This window comes from Megalops cyprinoides, chromosome 9, assembly GCF_013368585.1.
Source record: "Megalops cyprinoides isolate fMegCyp1 chromosome 9, fMegCyp1.pri, whole genome shotgun sequence".
In the NCBI taxonomy this organism is placed as follows: Eukaryota; Metazoa; Chordata; class Actinopteri; order Elopiformes; family Megalopidae; genus Megalops; species Megalops cyprinoides.
The window spans coordinates 6,040,448-6,058,991 of NC_050591.1; the positions used below are offsets into that span (position 1 = coordinate 6,040,448).

General features: G+C 50.6%; 1 protein-coding gene across 1 annotated transcript; it reads left to right on the forward strand.

Annotated features, from left to right (window-relative positions):
• Positions 1–1,586: 1,586 nt before the first annotated feature.
• cpda (carboxypeptidase D, a) lies at positions 1,587–18,409 on the forward strand. Its single transcript, XM_036536289.1, has 21 exons — positions 1,587–2,340; positions 2,969–3,216; positions 9,401–9,543; positions 9,685–9,854; positions 10,312–10,691; positions 10,803–10,994; positions 11,413–11,580; positions 12,089–12,198; positions 12,514–12,616; positions 13,994–14,136; positions 14,699–14,868; positions 15,251–15,520; positions 15,635–15,830; positions 15,928–16,063; positions 16,401–16,547; positions 16,635–16,730; positions 16,957–17,021; positions 17,202–17,333; positions 17,519–17,704; positions 17,884–17,986; positions 18,144–18,409. The coding sequence occupies exons 1-21, from the start codon at positions 1,697–1,699 to the stop codon at positions 18,368–18,370; spliced, it is 4,029 nt and encodes a 1,342-aa protein (XP_036392182.1). The 5' UTR covers positions 1,587–1,696; the 3' UTR covers positions 18,371–18,409.
• Positions 18,410–18,544: the final 135 nt, after the last annotated feature.

Sequence of the window (18,544 nt, forward strand, 5' to 3'; positions counted from 1 at the left end):
GCCGTGATGTAGTGACAGCAATGACCGCTTAGTCCACCAGAGACTCTATGATCAATGTCAGCACCGTGCCGCGTCCCTCATATAAAGGATTTGAAATAAAGATACGTTTTTAGCCTAGACTTAAAGGCGGAGAGAGAGTCTGCTCCCCGAACCTCAGTGGGTAGATTGTTCCACAAAAGAGGGGCTTGGTATGAAAAGGCTCTACCGCCTATAGTACTTTTACCCACACTTGAATAAGAGTTAAGAGTTAAGAGTTGATAAGAGTTCTCCAACTACTGTCAATGGTGGACTTCAAAACGCAAAAAAAATCAACCATCTATGGACATCTGGCTCATGTTAGACAGAAATCCCAGTCTCAGAAATCCCCTGCTGTGCAACCTACCTCACAGAGCCCATTTTTTGGTTTCAGTAAAAGCCAGCAAACATCACAGGATACAGTTTACTAGCTAGATTGTTCAGTTGTTGATATATAGCTAACTTTAATTTGATCATTCACGTTGCCGCTCACTAGCTGACTGCTGGCCCACTTTGTGTGTGGAGGATGGGGTCAGAGCATGGGGGGATGGTGGTGTTGTCTGGACTGAGCGATGCCTCTGTGAGAGTGAGAAATTGAAGGGAAAGACAGGAGGCATCGGCTAAGATGAATCCAGCCTGTAGAGTAGCAGTCTGGCAGTGCCACAGGCCTCCTGTAATAGTGAGATGGCCAGGTGGACAAGATGAGGTGTGGAGGCATGGGGGATTTGTTGGCAGCTGCATGATCTCAGGCATGATCTCATACTTATATTCAATCAGACAATGTTTAAACTCAAATTGCAATTAAAATTCAATTATTTATAAGTGCTTTGGCATGAATGAAAGAAGGCACAGGTGAACTCTTCATTGTGGAAGAATAATATAACTACATGGGGCAGAGAAAGGGAGAGGAAGAGGTAAGGGAAGAGGAAGAGTTCAACCAAGATGATGGTAAAACTTTTCCCATGACATTTGTGCAATACTGGTTGATGGTTTCATCAGGCATGGGCTGAGTATGAGGAAGGCTGGGCAGCAGGTGCAGCCCAGTTTGAGCTGATTCACAGGGGCCTTTATAATTTGGACATTTAGAAATGAGAATAGGAGAGGGTACATTTTTTTTCCTGTTCTGCTGTGCCATCTATTTGTACTCTTATGGACAGTATCATTCACTATGCAATACAGCCTGTAAGTGAATACAAAAGTGACCTATTGAAATGAAGCACAGACATATTTTACACGTGTAAAATTGAAAAATATAGTTCCATATGTCAACATACTTTGTGTATTTGTGTGCATAGTTGAAAGAAGACTCGGCTGGTGGCTGTGTACGAAGTGCTTTGCAAAAGAGTGAACTGGAATTGCAATATAAGAGAAGTAAAACGGGATTGGTGTTTTGCACGAGTGGTTTTAGCGGTTTGATAAATGAGCTCATACAGAAATGTCACAATGTCTAAACTCTAAACAATTGAGAAAGACTGTAATAGATTTCTGCCTTTCATCTCGACAGCGTGTCCTTAAAACATGTCCCTCCTCCAGGATGCTGACGTCACGCAAATATCCGCCCCTATCAGAGGTTAAAAGGAAGTTGGGGATAGGGAGGAAGCTGATCGGGGGTAGATAACGTTAGGGACAGAGAAGATTGCAATTTTCGACGAGGGTGAGAGTGGGAAGGACCCCCAGAAAAATGGCGCTACTAAAACAAGGGCAGCTGTACACACTCCCGGCTTTGGTTCTTTTTGTTATTGTTTCTGTAACGCTACTCTCTCTCAACCCCTCCGCTGTGTGCGAGGCTAGGGCTGCGATGAGGTCGACAGATGAGGCTGAATCCTACAATAAATACTACAATTACGCCGATCTAACTCGGCTCCTGAAGTCTTTGGCCCAAAAATACCCTCATATTGCTAATTTGTCCAGCGTGGGCCAGTCGGTACAGGGAAGGGAGTTATGGGTGATGAGAATTACACAGAACGCCGCCGCGGATGTCCCAGGGAAACCTAAAGTAAAATACGTGGGGAACATGCACGGGGACGAGACGGTGTCCCGACAGGTTTTGGTGTACCTGGTGGAGCACCTGCTGACCAGATATGGAGAGGATCCGAGGGTAACGGAACTGGTCAACAACACCGATATATACATCATGCCCAGCATGAATCCGGACGGCTTTGAGAAGTCAGTGGAAGGGGACTGTCGGGGCGAAAACGGAGGCCGGGAGAATGCCAAAAACATCGACTTAAACAGAAGTTTCCCCGACCAGTTTGACACTATAAACGTCCGAAATGAGGACATTCCAGAAGTTGTGGCCGTCATTAAATGGATCCTGGAAAACAAGTAAAGTATCCTGCTATCTAGTCAGATCTCTGAACTTTCACCACACTGTGTTGTTCGCTTGTATAATGCCGATGCCGCCTAGCCTAGTTTTTTTTTCTATCAGCTATATTTAACTCCGGTTGTAGCTCCATTGTCATACTAAATATAACAAAAGCATTTCCCTTTTAACTGTTCGAAACAATTGGGTAATACAGTGCATGTTATACAGTTTATATATTGTAGCTCACTACTAGCCTAAACATTTAAAATGCCCCCCTGCTAACCTAACGATTGTTTCGTAGGTTGAAATGTTTTAATCATTGAGCTAGAAACATAGTTCTCGGTAGCACTTGGGTGTCACTAAAGTCGCCTTCGAAGAAAACTGTCACCTTGAGATAACGGTGTCTTATGAAAGCAAAACAATTATCATCTGCAGTCTTCTAAAATGCACCCTACACACTTGCAAAGTTTTTACAAACGTGTGAAGTTATGGAAATGTCACGTAATCTATGTTTGTTTTCGTGCAAGCCCTCCAAGATGCGTCTGATACCCATGGAGCGCATTGTAGTGTGGTTTACCAAACGGCTAAAACTAAACATAATAGAGCTGCTTTGCTCGCCATGCTTAAAGCGTTGGTGCTCTCTTGTAGGTTCGTCCTGTCCGGGAACCTGCACGGCGGCACCGTTGTGGCCAGCTACCCCTTCGACGACTCCCCCTCTCACGACCCGGAGGGGCATTACAGCCGCTCCTCCGATGACGCGCTCTTCCGACACCTGGCGCTGACCTACGCACAACACAACCCCGTCATGAGAACGGGGGACCCTAAATGCCCGGACAGCCCTCAGGAGAGGTTCAAGGACGGCATCACAAACGGGGCCGAGTGGTACGACGTGTCCGGTGAGCTCCTTTTTCCGTTTTCGTACCGTTTAACGTTAGTCTTTTTGTGCGCTCGTCCGACCCCCACCGTCATCCTGACAGTCACATGCCTTTATTGATACTGAGAGCAGGTTTTCCGTTGCCATGGTGACAGACCCTTTTGAAGCTGCTTTCCCCAGTTCCTGAGTCATGTGTTGATTTTGCCTCGGAGCTGTTAATGTCAGGGCGGCCTGATGGACTCAACTTCCTGTTATAGAATCTCATTAAATCAACTTCACTGTTCTTACATTTGCATGTTTTGTTAGTCGTTGATCTGTTGTTGCTGCTGTTGGTGTCAGTACATTATGTAATTCTTTTTTGTTGATGTTTAGTACAGTGCCTGATTTTAATGAAGAGATTTTATTGGCAGAGGCCTAATGATTAATAAGAATTTCTCAGTCTTTTAATATGAGGTCATGTTTATTAAATGTGTGAAACGTCAGCTCACACTGTAGAAAATGACGGGGTAGCCATCATTTTAAATGCATAGGAATGGTGGATTGTGTTTTTTTTTTTTTTTTTTTTTGCTGCTTACTCATGTATCAACAAATTCCAGTGTTGTGTTAACTGTAGGTCAGCTATACCTGAGCAAGGCATTATTTTTTCACTGACCCAGGGTCAGCGTTATCTGAGGCAAGATGTTTCTGCCGTAGGTTGGTCTGAGCCCACAGTTTGTTGGTTGGCCCAGGGCTTGTGTGGTTTCAAAGGGTGTGTTCATCCTATGTTTTTATTGTGTATCTGACAGTGCTGTATTATATTTGGCCAGATCTCTTCAAGTTGAAGTGTGTGTTTCACCAACTGCTCCAGACAACACTAGAAAGTGCTCCACTGGCCATCAGGTGTGTGTGCTGAAAATGCACAGTTTTCTGCCTGAAATGAGAGCACGCTTGCACAGTTGCCTCGTTCACACCTTCATCAGATGATGTCACCGATTGACAGAGGAGTGTGGGAAAGCCGAGGGCCGCTGCAGTCGTCTGGCCTCGCTCGCTGACTCCAGGAGAGAGGCTGTGGGCTCATCACTGTAGCGGTGGCTCATAGAGAGGGAGTAGTGACGCTAGGAGGTGCTGTTGAGTTCTAGCACTGCAGAAAGTTCCAGAACGTGCAGGTTGAATCCGCACAGGCGAGGCACCGTTGACTCGGGCAGCAGCGGTGCGGCTGTTCGTTTGGTTTCGGAGAGCCCTGCAGCGTGGAGCTTCGGTTTGGGTGCATAGCCGTGTGACACACGGCCAGGTAAATCCACACCTGTGCTCAGTACAAAGGGTTCGACCTGCACTCTGTGCACGGCTCTGTGCTCAGGTTACATTTATGCGCAGTGTAATCCCATCTCAACTCACACCGCTGTGGGGAACCTGATCCACATAGTGTCTGAGGTACTAATTTGTGTCAGTCACACAAGCAGAAACTCAGGTCTGTGTGCTGTGGCACATTGCTCTCGCTGCATTCGGGCAGATTGGCGGTGGACACAGGTAGATTTAAGATGTGAATCCTGACTCTTTGTCAGGCAGAGCTTCTGTCCCTGTGGTGCTGTCTTTTCCGGATCTCCCCCTCTCAGCCTCCGGTATGTGGTCAGCTCATAGCCCACACTCAGTCCAGCCGGGAGAGTTTCTCCTGCCTCTGTGGTGGTTGTGCATTAGAGTGCCCCCTGCAGGAACTGCTGTGAACATACACGGAAGCCCAGTGTCTCTAGGACAGGTGTGTCTCAGATCAGCAGAAGGGCTGAAGTGAAGTATAGGATGGCACTGGTGTGCGTGTAAGTCCAGAAAGAGGTGGTGTATTATTTCCGAAACGAGCCAATGAAACCCCTACCAGGTGAGCAGAAGGCCCCAGGTGGAGCTTGTTTTACCTGTCAGAGGGGACCGGATGTCAGAATCTACGGGCTGTGATGGCGTGCCGTACTAAGGGTCCAGAGAGAGAGCAGGGGACAGCTGGGTCATGCGTGTGTTGTGTGATGTGTGTGTGTGTGCTGTGTGACACGTGTGTGGTGAACAGAAGCCAGGGGGAGCTGTTAGTGCAGACGGATTAGAGGCCATGCACACATGAGTAATCGGTGCATCCGACATCATCCTATATCCTAATATATCCTATATCCTGTACATGCAATGTGGGAACCCCCACTCACATCATGGTCAGGGAGAAGGTGAGGACGAGGGACACTAAACTCCTGGCCGGTCACATTTGCCCACATTATCTGCCAAGGGAGATTCAAAGAATCAAATTTTTGCTGTGTATATAGAGCCATCTGCTGACATGCAGTTTCCCCAGCCCACAGGAAGGAAATGAGGTGCAACATGCTGGTTTTTAGCAAGCTCAGAGCAAGACCTGCATGAAGGTGTCGAATGAATCGCTTGGAGGTTATCTAGAAAAGATTGTTCTTAAAGAGAACGCTTTCTGGTTTAAACAGCTGAATAGATGTTTTAGTTTGCGCACCATTCTCGCATAAGAATGGCAGATGTTGTTGTTACGATGCTCGACAGTATCTAGGAGCATATCGTTGTGTGGACGACTCTTGGCCAGATTGTGTTTGCCAAGGCTGGAAGTGATTTTAACACAGTCCAGCTTCTTAAATTGGCTGAGAAACTGATCGATTTCAGAGGAAACATCAAACATATCATATGGATTGGTCACCCCCCCCAAGCAGAGGTGAGTTTGACCCCCTCTTCCTTGTGTTCCACGGTAGCAGGAAAATCGTGTTTACCCCCAGCCTGTACGTGGAGTGCTCAAGCGACCACAAGATGCTCAGTGCGGCGCGGCGGTTTATCAAGCACGCCCACAGCACAGCAACCGGTGTGCTGCTGTGTGAGTGTCACAGCATCAGTCACCTCCTTCTCAGGTTTACAATGTGACGCAACAGTGAGGTCTTAGAGGAGCAACAGCTGGCATTCCCCAGCAATGATGAACAGACTCACTGGACACCTCACAGAGTATAAATACTCCCAGGGTTGGTGTCCGACAGCCAGCTGAAATTCGAGAAGTGCGTTTGTATTTTTTGAGAGGGCTAAATTATTGGATGGATGAGGTTTATTGGAACTGTTCTTGAAGTCTTGAAGTCTATTCTTGAAGATCACTTTTGGCCTTATTTGCTGTGGAAGCATGCATGGGGAAGAATGTCAATCAAATTCTCAAGGACACAAGCCACCCATTCCATGTGGGGGTAGTTAAGTTTACAAAGATGAAAACTAAGATGATATTTCACTAGTGCATCACACTGACACTGATTCGTTAATTAAGAGCCGAAGAAGGAAGGGTGTGACCAACAGGAAAAAGAACAGTATGAGTGGAGCGTCCGTTCTTAAGGTGGGGAGAGTCTACAGGCAGGCATTCCAAACACAGGAAAAAAAGGAGATGTAAAAAAATGGAGCAGGACCTAGCTCCTGCCCAACAGACCTTTGCTCACACTCATCACCCTGGTGATCATGTGATGGAGACAGCTGATGGTGGGGGCTGTACAGATCACGGGCTCTTCAGGCTCTGTGGAGCACACGGCCTTTGGCTGCCCGTTTGCACAGTGTGTCTCCAGGGTGACGTGGTTTAGGCACCGCTTGTGATGGAGGATGGGGGTTGGGGCTGAGATGTCAGCAGAAACGGCATGCTTGACCTTCACAGAAAAATACTGTGGTCAGGGGGAACTTCCAGAACAGGAGAAGAGAAGTGTATCCGTCCGATTTAAGTGAGCAGCAGTGTCAGACCAGACTAACAACACTGAACATCACCAGTGTTGTTCTGGCCCTGTGAGTGTGAGCAACAGCATTCAAGCTCTACCACAAGTTAACCTATGCTAATCTTAAACTAGACAGCCTAGAAAACTAAAGGAAGCCAAGTATGTACACTACTGTATATCTCAATGTCACTGGCAGTGCTTCAGATGGAGCAGTCACAGAGGGACCAGTGTTATTACTGTTTATTTATAAAGCTCTGGCTGCATAGGCCTGAGCACACTGTCCCAGCGCAGGCTCAGATTGAGTTGGGCTCGCCTGTAGCTCACTGCACTGTTCCCTGTAGCTCGCTGCACTGTTCCCTGTAGCTCGCTGCATTGTGGTGTCCCTGAGAGAAGGACTCTCTCTGAGGACTTTTAAAGAGCAGCAGGAATAGCGGTATTGAGGGTGTGTGTGTGTGTGTGTGTACATGCAAGCGCGTGTGAGTGTCTTGATCCAGTCCAGGTGATATTGCCAGAGTGTAGCACAGCTATCTGGGTCAGATAGCGCAACTATCCTCGGCTCGTTTTTCCTGCCCCTTGTGTAATGACTGAGCTTACCAACTGCGGATGGGATCTGAAAGATGCGAAGCACCTGGTTTTCAGCAATTTAACACCGCCCTCATAACTGCACTCTCACAGGTTTCTCCGGCAGAGCCAACAGGTAGGCTCACCTGGGTTTCACTCTGAAGTGTTTGAGGACTGCTTGAAATGCCGGCTCCCTCAGGGCATATGGGTGTGCAGGGGTGCGGCCAGGCAAGGGACGCTCGTGATTGGTGGATGTTGGGTCTTACTGCGGGCTCTGCGCAGGGCCTGCGTCGCCGTGCAGCTGGGCTTGTGTTGAACAGACTGACAGCAGCAGCGCGTGTTACTGAGGGGCCCCTGGTCTGTCCTTCACTCTCCAGCATCCCTACATCACACAGCTGCCCTTATGTAAGAGTTAATCCATTTGCCAGATTTGCCATTGCCGTTTATTAGAAACCTCACAGTGAGTTTTCTGAAACCTCATAACTCTACATCTGAAGCACACGTGGCTTTATGATCAAAAGTGTTGAATATATTAAAGTGCGTTTCTGCATCTGACTGAAAGCGTGAAAGGTGTGTGGAGTGCAGAACATGCGTCCTTTATGTGACAGCGCTATCGCACGGCGGCTCCCGTCGTCAGCCATCTTGTTCGCTCACTGAGCAAGCTCAGTCTTTTTGGGAGAGAGGAAGCGTAGATCAGTCCGTTGGACCGTGTCTCTTGGTCACAGCAGCATCTAGGCTGGCACCAAGCCTTAAGTTGACCAAGTGCTGCTCTGCAAACACGCTTCTCTACACAAGACAGCTCAGACCGTTTGTTTGATGTGATCTGCTGAAAGTAACAGGAAGCACACTCTCGTGTTTTGGTCATGTTTATTCCTGAGCAGTTTACTCCCCCCCCGCACCAAGGTGGAGTGTTTTTGTTTTTGAGGCCCTCGCTGATCCGGCGGTTTATGATCCACCCGTTGTGAAATTCATGTTGCGCAAGCTCTCTCGACGCTGTCTGTAGTGTCAAATTCCATTGTCAGCATGTGAAGGCCTCACCCATCGTGGCCTACTCCATTGCTATGGGAACAGGCATACGTGTCTCTGCACCGCTGAGTGGGGAGTCCCTCCAGAGGCAGGCATCGGTGTCCCACAGTGCCGTGTTTGTTTGTGTAGACAGGAAGTTGTGGGCAGTTTGTCTGTGCGACTCTCTGGTTTCCGGCTGCAGCTTCCAGAGCGCTCTCTCATGCCGATCAGGGCCTGTGGAGCTCGGAATAAGGGGGTCAGGCAAGGCCAGGTGGCACCACGCCACAGAAAGCGTGTTCCAACAGCTTCTGGGTAACGGAACAGCCTGCCTGGGGCTGTGCTTACCCCTGTGTGCTTGTTTCATTGTTTCCACAGTTATATCTCATAATCAATGTTAAGATGAATGCTAGGGATTTAGTTTTATTTTTATTACACATTTTCTTCAACCATGACAAAATTACAGAAAAACAAACACAAGCGTAACATAAACATGTGCATACACACACATATACAAACACACACAAAATACTGCAGTTACAGAACATACACCCTCTCACATACACACAAAGCACTACACCCCCCCCCCCCCCCACCCCCAAAGTGTACACACACACACACACACACACACACACATACCTCAGTTAATCAGCTGGGCTAAATCTCATGCCCCAGGAATGTTGACGATTCCTCCCTAGCACAGTGGAGAATGCAGTCTCCATGCAGAGCAATGTACAGAAATGGGTACGTTCAGAAAGTCCATTAGGATCTGCACAGATGCTCTCTGTGTCGGACCTGATTGGCTGTTTCTCCTCTGTTGTGGCCTGCTGATTGGCTGTTTCTATTCCGGAGTGGCCTGCTACAGGAGGAGTAACCTCTGACTACGTTTCTTAGGGTCTCCAATGACATTAAAAAGCTAAGTGTTATGTTGTTATCCTTGTTTAGGAGGGATGCAGGACTATAACTACCTGAAGGGGAACTGCCTGGAGATCACCATGGAGCTGACGTGCTGTAAGCATCCCCCAGTCGCACAGCTGCAGACGGAGTGGGACAATAACCGCGAGTCCCTGCTGGCCTACATGGAACAGGTAATGGCTCGTCTGTCCCAGTGAGCACTGGGCTCTCCTCTGAAGTGAGAAAGCCCTGATCCCTACGCTTCATTGACACGCTGCATAGAGTGGACAGGGTGCTCATGGGAAGTGTTGGTCTCCGCGTTCCTACCCTCCTAGGCGCACATTGGCGTTCGTGGCTACGTCAAAGAAGCCAGGAACGGGACTGCGCTCTCTGACGTGAGGATAGAGGTCACAGGCATCAACCACAACGTGACCACGTGGAAGTTTGGGGACTATTACCGCCTGCTGCTGCCGGGGACCTACAACATCACAGCTAGTGCCCCCGGGTGAGTGGCAGGGTGGATTGCAGTCCCCAGGGGCCCGTCACGTCTTCCCCCTCATGTCCCCCCCACCTACCTTCCCATATCCCTGTCCCACATGTCCCAACCCCCCATGCCTGTCTGCCCATATCCCCGCCTTGTATTCCCACCCCTTTTGCCCACATCCCTATCCCTCACTCCCACCCCCTCATGTCTTTCCATCTGAAGAATATGATTACATGTCCTGTTAATCTGGCCGATCTCCTCCTTTAATCACAGGGTATGGGTTTGGCCTATCGCAGAGCATAGTTTTGGGTGGAATATTCACGGATGAGATCATGCTTACAGCTGAGTTTTGGGGGCCAGCTAGACCACTGGATAACATGAGGTCTTACTGTGCCGTAAACAAAGCGCTTATTGAGACATCAGAGTCTAAAAGGTAAGCCCCAAGTCTGATCTGCTCTGTGCATGCACCCTTTTTTAGGTACCTGCCCTTGACTGTAGTTGGCGTGCAGGTGGTAGAGGGCAAGGCCACGGAGCTCAACTTCACCCTGGCTCCGGTGACAGAGGAAACCCCGCCCTCCACCACTGCCTCCACCCCTGCAGTTCCCACCACTCCCTCTGGGGGCAGCGGTGAGACCCCGGCCTCTAACGGGAGCACGGCCCACACGGTCCCGCCGGAGCAGCAGCCCCTGCAGCCCCAGGACTTCCGCCACCACCACTACTCTGACATGGAGCTCTTCCTGCGGCGCTACAGCACCGACTACCCCGCCATCGCCAAACTCTACTCCATCGGCAAGTCCGTGGAGAACCGCGAGCTGTACGTCATGGAGATCTCCGACAACCCAGGCGTCGAAGAGAAAGGTACCACAGCAGGGCCAGATTACGGCACAACACCACAGGACAAGACCACAGTAGGGCCATCTCGCCTCAGCTCTCCTCTCCTCTCCTCTCCTCTCCTCTCTCCATCTCCAGGTGAACCCGAGTTCAAATACATCGGCAACATGCACGGGAACGAGGTGGTCGGGAGGGAGGTGCTCCTCAACCTCATCGAGTACCTGTGCCGTAACTATGGAAGCGACCCTGAGGTCACGCAGCTTGTCAACAGCACCCGCATCCACATCATGCCCTCCATGAACCCGGACGGGTACGAGGTTGCGCAGGAAGGTACGGCACTACCCACCCTGACATCCCGGCCTTTGTGTGTTAGAAAGCACCTGGTTGGCACACCGATTTGTTTCAGTTAATCTGTGCTTCTTTCTGATTGGTCCATTTTTCTCTGGGCAGCAGTGATAAGGGCATAGTGGTAAGGCGCTGGCCTCATAACTGAAAGGTTGCTGGTTCAGTTCCCTCCTGGGTCACTACTGTTGTACCTGGGGAAGGTACTTAACCCAGAATTACCTCAGTGAATATCCAGCTGTACAATGGCATTAATAATGTAATGTAATTAAAAATGGCAGTAATAATGTAATTTTACACTGTGTTAGAAAACAGCAAGTTTCAAAGGTGAAACTGATCTTTTGTGAGCGGGACACGGACAAGGGGTGATGGACAAACCCCCTAAATTTGTTCTCGCCCCTTTCAGGAGATATCAAGGGTTACGCCGGGCGCAACAACAGCAACAACTTCGACCTGAACCGGAACTTTCCGGACCAGTTCCTCTCCATCCCGGACCCCAGGCAGCCCGAGACCATCGCGGTGATGAACTGGATGAGCAAGCACCACTTCGTGCTGTCCGCCAACCTGCACGGAGGCAAGTCTGCACGCCAGCCTTGCTGGCCGTTTAGCGCGGGCCCTCCCCTGACTCCTCCCAGGGCGTGAACGTGACGCTCCAGGCTTTCTCAGGGGGCAGGGGAGCGGGGGTGGGGGTCAGAGGGGAACGTGTGGCGGTTGGAAATTAGGATGTTCCTGACTTTCAGTCACTTCCCACAGACCTTCTGAAACGCCAGAGATTACAGTTTTGGGGCCCTAACATGGGTAATTCTTCTGTTTGGAAGCTTCCCTCCAAAAACAGCGATCCAAGGTTCATTCCGAGGACATGCTGGTAACAGAGCTGGCGTCGGCAGTTTTCTGGCCTTCAAGCGATTAATTTGGTTTTTGCCGGAGTAAAAAAAGACACGTCTGGGAAGCAGACAAATTGAGGCATGTGTGTTCATTCTGGGTGGCAGCCAGAGTTTTGTGAAGGTCAGTGTGGTGTAGCGAGCCTGTGTGTGCCAGGCTTGGGATGCTGACCTGAGCTGTTTTTGGGATGTTCCCTGCAGGGTCTCTGGTGGTGAACTACCCCTATGATGACAACGCTCAGGGCGTGAAGGCCTACAGCCAGTCTCCCGATGACGCCGTGTTTAAGATGGTGTCACTGGCATATGCTCAGGTAAGCTTCGCCCTCTGAGCTTCCATATCAACACACGCACACACTCTCACATGCACACATTTGAGCTCATGTACACAAACACAGCTCTTTGGTTACATCATTCTAAACGTCTGAGGCATATTTTTGATGTGTGTTTTGAATTGAGGTTAGAGTGGAAGAGATCTGAAAGCCAGGCGGCCTGAATTTGCGCTTCTGTTACAAATATATTTGTGTATTCACTTGTATTCTTGTGTGTGTCTGTGTTCTCTGGTGTGTGCGTGTGTGTGTGCGTGCGTGTGTGTGTGTGCGTGTGTGCGCGTGCGTGCGTGTGTGCAGGGAAACCCACTGATGAAAGCAGGCAAGCCGTGTGCAGAGATTTACCCCTCCGAGTTCTTCCCTGATGGCATCACCAACGGGGCGGGCTGGTACAATGTGCCAGGTTGGTGTGGCTCCATGGAGATGGCTCACCTTTAACACCTGTATATTCACATTTACAGTCAGTCATTTGGCAGACACACAAAAAGTACTTACAATAGGGTTAGGCAATTAGCCACACAAACACAGAATTAGTAGTTCTGATCCATGAAATGTAGCATCATTATGGGAAATATTACCACAAGGAGTGCAATTGCTGTCATACAGCAGACATTAAGCTATTACCTGTGCAAAGGTATACTGTTCTCTTAGACATGCTGCCATTAAGATTTGGTTATTGACCGGGTGCGTAATACGGGGGGTCTCGGGGGGTCCGAGACCCCTTGATTGACACTTGAGACCCCTGAAAGCCTCCACAGCAAAATTTTGGGGGGTCTCTGAAAAACCTTTAAAAAAATTATGTCATTTGCAATTGTCACTAAAAATGTCTTTTAACCCTTAAAGCCCGACAGACGCAGCCTGCGTCTAAATTCATATCCCTTCCTCTTGGCTGAATTGCTTACAAAGTAGGCTATTCATCGTTAACGATGCTAGTTGTTTGGCTGTACGACGAAGTGTTGGCTAGAAAAATCATTTTGAGTTTACATCAAATTTAATCATAGTTACAATCTGCATACAGTTCTGCGTCCATCTCCACACCCAATACTCTTGTTTGAATTACTCATGAACTCGTCATTGCATAGATACGGAACACGTATCACAAGAAAGAGCGGAACCGGAGCTTTGTAATGATGCTAGTCACATATTTGTACATACCGAAGTAATCACGTTATGAAGACAGATCAAACTTCTGCAAAGTAATATCTTTACTAATTTCTTCACCCATTTTCACACTCCTGCTTCTCGGTTGAACAAGTCACGAAGTCCCTATCGCTTCACAACGCATATCAAAATAAACAGCAGAACTTATCCTTTCCAATGTCGAGTAATCAGGTTTTGAAATCACAGCAAATTTCTGCAGTCCCCAACATAGGGCTGACATGAACGATATAGCCTAAGCCTTGGTGATGTGTGTGGAAAGTGTGTATAGCTTAGTTGATTGCCATGACTTGCATCCATGAAATCTTGTATATTGCGTATTGAGTCTGTGTAAGACTTCAGCGTAACACTGGAAACACTATGAAACACAATCTACACACACAATCCACACACCACATACAATTATTTATTTACTAATTTATTTACTATCCACCCCCCCTCCCCGCCAAAAAAACCTCCTGTATTTTGAAACCCTAAATGTTGGCAGGTATGGGTAGGGAGGACCCCCCGATTGCCACCGGGTATTTCACACACTGGTTATAGATCACAGTGCATCCACAGGCTGAATGTCCATACGAGAGTGTGTGGATCTGAGTGCTTGTATCCTCACTGCGACCCGTAGGGGGCATGCAGGACTGGAACTACCTCAACACCAACTGCTTTGAGGTGACCATTGAGCTGGGCTGCATCAAGTACCCCCTGGCCAAAGACCTTCCGATGTATTGGGAACAGAACCGCCACGCCCTGCTTCAGTTCATCCACCAGGTCCGCTGCTCCCCCCCTCTCTCTCCCCCTCCCTCCCTCCCTCCCTCTCTCTCCCCCTCCCTCCCTCCCTCCCTCTCTCTCCCCCTCCCTCCCTCTTCCTCCCTTTTTCTCCCTCCCTCCCTCTTCCTCCCTCCCCCTCCCCCCCTCCCCCTTTCCCTCCCTCTCTCTCTCTCCCCCTCCCCCTTCCCCCCCTCTCCCCCCCTCCCTCCCTCTCTCTCCCCCCCCTTTCCCTCCCTCCCTTTCTCTTCCCCTTTCCCTCCCCCCCTCCCTTTCTCTCCCTCCCTCCCTCCCTTTCTCTCCCCCTTTCCCTCCCTCCCTCCCTTTCTCTCTCTCCCTCCCTTTCCCTCCCTCCCTTTCTCTTTCCCTCCCTCCCTCCCTTTCTCTCCCCCTTTCCCTCCCTCTCTCTATTCCTGCTCTTCCTCTGTCTTTCTGTCCTCGCTGTCCCTGTCTCCCTCTCCCTCTCCTTTCCTCTCTGTGTGTCTCACAGCCTCAGTGCAGTGTAATTGTTCAGGTTGTCGCTCTCGAGTGCAGTGACTCCTCTCTCTGACTCTCTGACTGGCAGGTGCACAGGGGATTGAAAGGGACGGTGATGGACAGCAAAGACGGGACGGGGATCTCCAACGCCACCATCACGGTGGCAGAGGTGGACCACCCCGTCACCACCGACAAGGCGGGTGACTACTGGCGCCTCCTGGTGCCGGGGACGTACCAGCTGACGGCGTCCGCGCGCGGGTGAGCAGGGGGGCGCAAAGGACTGTAGAGAAGCTGGCAGCCATTTCTCTCATAAATGAGCAAAAACAAAAGGTTAAAAACCAATAATTTATTTTAAAATCCAAACAGACAGAGAAACCAGCCTATTCAAGTCCAAAGCAGGGACAAAGTGAGCCTCCTCTGCTCTGCAGCCACACTTGTACTTAATCTGCCTTCCAATTAGTGAGGTGTGGCTTGTTAGCCAATAAACTGGTACCCTTACAAATTAACACCAGTGCACACAATTAAGTGATTAACAACAGTTACAATTAGGTTCAAGGGAGAGGTGGTGAAGGCTCTTCTTCACAAGGACCCCGCCTACCTGTCCTCTCTCTGAGAGACTCCGACGCTCTCCCGTCCGCAGGTACACCCCCGTCACGGTCTACGCCACGGTGCCTGAGGAGGGGGTGGAGGTGGTGGACTTCCGGCTGACCCGGGTGCGCAGCGAGGAGACGGGCCCCGCGGAGGAGGAGTTCCAGCGCTTCATCAAGGAGCTGTCGTCCGAGCGTGGCCTGGACCGGCTGCTGCAGAGCACCGCCACGCAGAGCAGCTTCCGCTACCGGCCCTACAACGAGCTGTCCGAGTTCCTGCGCGGCCTCACCTACAACTTCCCCAAGATCACGCGCCTGCACAAGTAACGCTGCTCTCCCCCCGGCCTCACGTCTGCATTTACGTCCTGCGTACGACCCGTGCGCTCTGCGCAGGCCGCTGAAAACTCACTTCTCCGCTCTGATTGGTTCCCCTCCAGTCTGGGGCGGAGCTGGGAGTTCCGGATCATCTGGGCCCTGGAGATCTCCAACAAGCCGGAGGAGGAGGAGCCCGCTGAGCCCAAGATCCGATTCGTGGGCGGTATCCACGGCAACGCGCCTGTGGGGACGGAGCTGCTGCTGGAGTTTGCGGCGTTCCTGTGCATCAATTACGGCAAGAGTCCGGCGCTCACCAAGGTGGGGCGCTGTGAGCTCACAGAGATGCTCAGCTGCTGGAGTCAGAAACCTGTCCTCCTCCTCCTGACCTTTCTTCCTCTCTCTTCTCCTCCGGCAGTTGATTGACAACACAAGGATCGTGATCCTGCCCCTCGTAAACCCTGACGGGCGAGAGCTTGCCCAGGAGAAGCACTGCACTTCCACAGTGGGTCAGACAAATGCCCACGGCAAGGACCTGGACACAGATTTCTTTGGTCAGTCCCTGTTTCCAGGCCTTACATCCTGCTCATAGTGATGTCATTACATGGTTAAGGTGCAGGGTACATGCTTTCGTGTTGTTTTTCTTTTTTTATTGTGATGTAATCATGAAGTACCTGTGTATCTGTTTATTGTGATGTAATAATGAGGTATGTTTGTGTAGCTGTTTATTGTGCTGTAATGAGGTGTCTGTTTGGGTACCTGCAATGTGGTAATGAGGTATGTTTGTGTACCTGTTTATTGTGGTGTAATAATGAGGTATGCGTTTGTGCTTGTTTATTGTGAGGTGATGATGATGATGATGATGATGAGGTGCTTGTCTGTGCTGTGCAGGAAACGCAACACAGCACTACCTAGAGGTGCAGCCCGAGACCCAGGCAGTCAAGGGGCTAATCCTGGAGAAAGGCTTTGCTCTCTCTGTGGCCCTGGATGGCGGGTCTCTGCTGGCCACATACCCGTATAACAAGCCTGTTCAGCCAGGTAAACGCCGTCCCTAACCTGCTGCTTATGACTAGCACATTGACGCACGAAAAGTTCTCATGTCTCTTTCCTGATGTTTACACACAGTGGAGAATGAAGACACGCTGAAGTACCTGGCTTCGGTTTATGCCAACAACCATCCCACAATGCACTTGGGCCGTCCCGGGTGTCCAAACAGCCAAGGTAGGTAGGGTTCCTGGGTGTGAAGTCTAGGAGTTGGGTGCAGCTTAGTTGAAGGTGCTCTCCTACAGGACCTTCCCCTGAATCTTTCTTTTTGTCTGACTGTTTGCTTCTCTTCCTCCCTGACATTCTGTCTGTCTCTCTTCTTGCTTCTTAATGTTCTGATCCTCCTTCTTCTTCTGCTCCCACTTCGTGCTAACGTTCAGTCTGTTTGTGTATATGATTCCAGTGGAGAACATTCCGGGTGGAGTCCTTCGGGCAGCGGAGTGGCACAGTCATATGGGCAGTATGAAGGTGCGACCTTTCCCTCCGTTTGTGTGAGCGCGAGTGTGTTGGGTGTGCGTACGTGTCAGGCATATGTTTATGGGTGTGTGGGTGGGAGTGGGTATGCGTGCATGTATGGGTGCACGCGTGAGTATGTGTGTGTAGAGGTGTGTGAGTGATGCTGACATGACGTGTTTGTTTTGCTCTCAGGATTTCAGTGTGGATTTTGGACACTGTCCTGAGATCGCTGTCTACACCAGCTGCTGCCTGTTTCCAGCTGCGGACCAGCTCTCCCTGCTGTGGGCGGAGAACAGGAAGTCCTTGCTCAGCATGCTGGTGGAGGTCAGTGGAGCTGGGCGGGGTCACCAGTGCTGTCCAATCAGATGGTGTGGGAGATGTGACTGCTCAGTCTTACACCTGCACTTTCTCTCTGTTTGCTGCAAACTGAATTGAATTGGAAATATTTGCCCTGCAGTTTTTTAATGTTTTGAAGAAGGTAATGCTCACTCCCCCTCTCTCTCTCCCAGGCGCATAAGGGTGTGAGGGGCCAGGTGAAGGATAAGAGTGGGAAGCCGATTGAGGGGGCCATGATCGTGCTGAATGGCGGTGTGCGGGTTTTCTCCAATGAAGGGGGGTATTTCCACGCTCTGCTTGCCCCTGGGGCTCATAACATCGAGGCCCTAGCTGAGGGGTACCAGCAGCAGCGAAAAGAGGTGAGTCAGAGCCATGCCTATGTAGGGACGAGACCCAAGGAGATCGCTTGTCTACTCCCATCAGTACAAGAGACCCAGCATTCTACTGTGAGATTTTTGGAAATGCAGATTTGTGGCACAAACTGGTGAGGTGTAGTGGCCGTGTGTGTGAAGTGTGTAAAACATCCTGTCTCATCTAGGTGTTTGTGTCATCATACGAAGCTGCCAGCTCCATTATCATCGAGTTCGACATGGACGACCGCATCTTCGGCCTGCCCCGGGAGTTTGTGGTGGCTACAGCAGGTAGGCGGGAGCAGGGAGGCATAGCCAATCAGATGGAAGATCCTCGTCCTTCAGCGTTTCTGTAGCATTCAGGGATTGGTGGGAGTGATGTGCAGGGGGAGATTTGTGCTGGATCTGCTGTCTCACGCTGCTCCCCCCCCCTACCCCCCCCTTGCAGCAGCCTCCATGACAGCGCTGGTGGTCACCGCCTGCATCATCTGGTGCGTGTGCTCCGCCAAATCCAACCGGCAGAAGGACGGCTTCCACCGGCTGCGGCAGCACCGCGACGACTACGAGGACGAGATCCGCCTCACCTCCATGGGCTCCAAGAAGTCCCTGCTGAGCCACGAATTCCAGGACGAGAGCGAGAGCGAGGAGGACACGCTGTACGCCAACAAGCTCTGAGGCCCCGCCCACCACGCCATCCACCCCCCTCCCCCTCCCCCTCCCCCTCAGCAGTGCCCTGCTGGCCTCTCTGAGCGAGGGGAAGGGGGGGGCCCCGCACCCCACCCTGTCCTGCTCTGTGCCCCGGCCTCCCAACCTGCAGGAGGCGCTGTCCTTCAAGTCCCACGACTCTGT

Bases quoted from the DNA above. Each gene is read 5' to 3' on its own strand.
- cpda (XM_036536289.1), top strand. From the start codon at position 1,697: ATGGCGCTACTAAAACAAGGGCAGCTGTACACACTCCCGGCTTTGGTT. The intron at 15,521-15,634 runs GTAACGCTGCTC...GTTCCCCTCCAG, and splicing joins AAGATCACGCGCCTGCACAA to TCTGGGGCGGAGCTGGGAGT. The intron at 16,731-16,956 runs GTAGGTAGGGTT...ATATGATTCCAG, and splicing joins CGGGTGTCCAAACAGCCAAG to TGGAGAACATTCCGGGTGGA.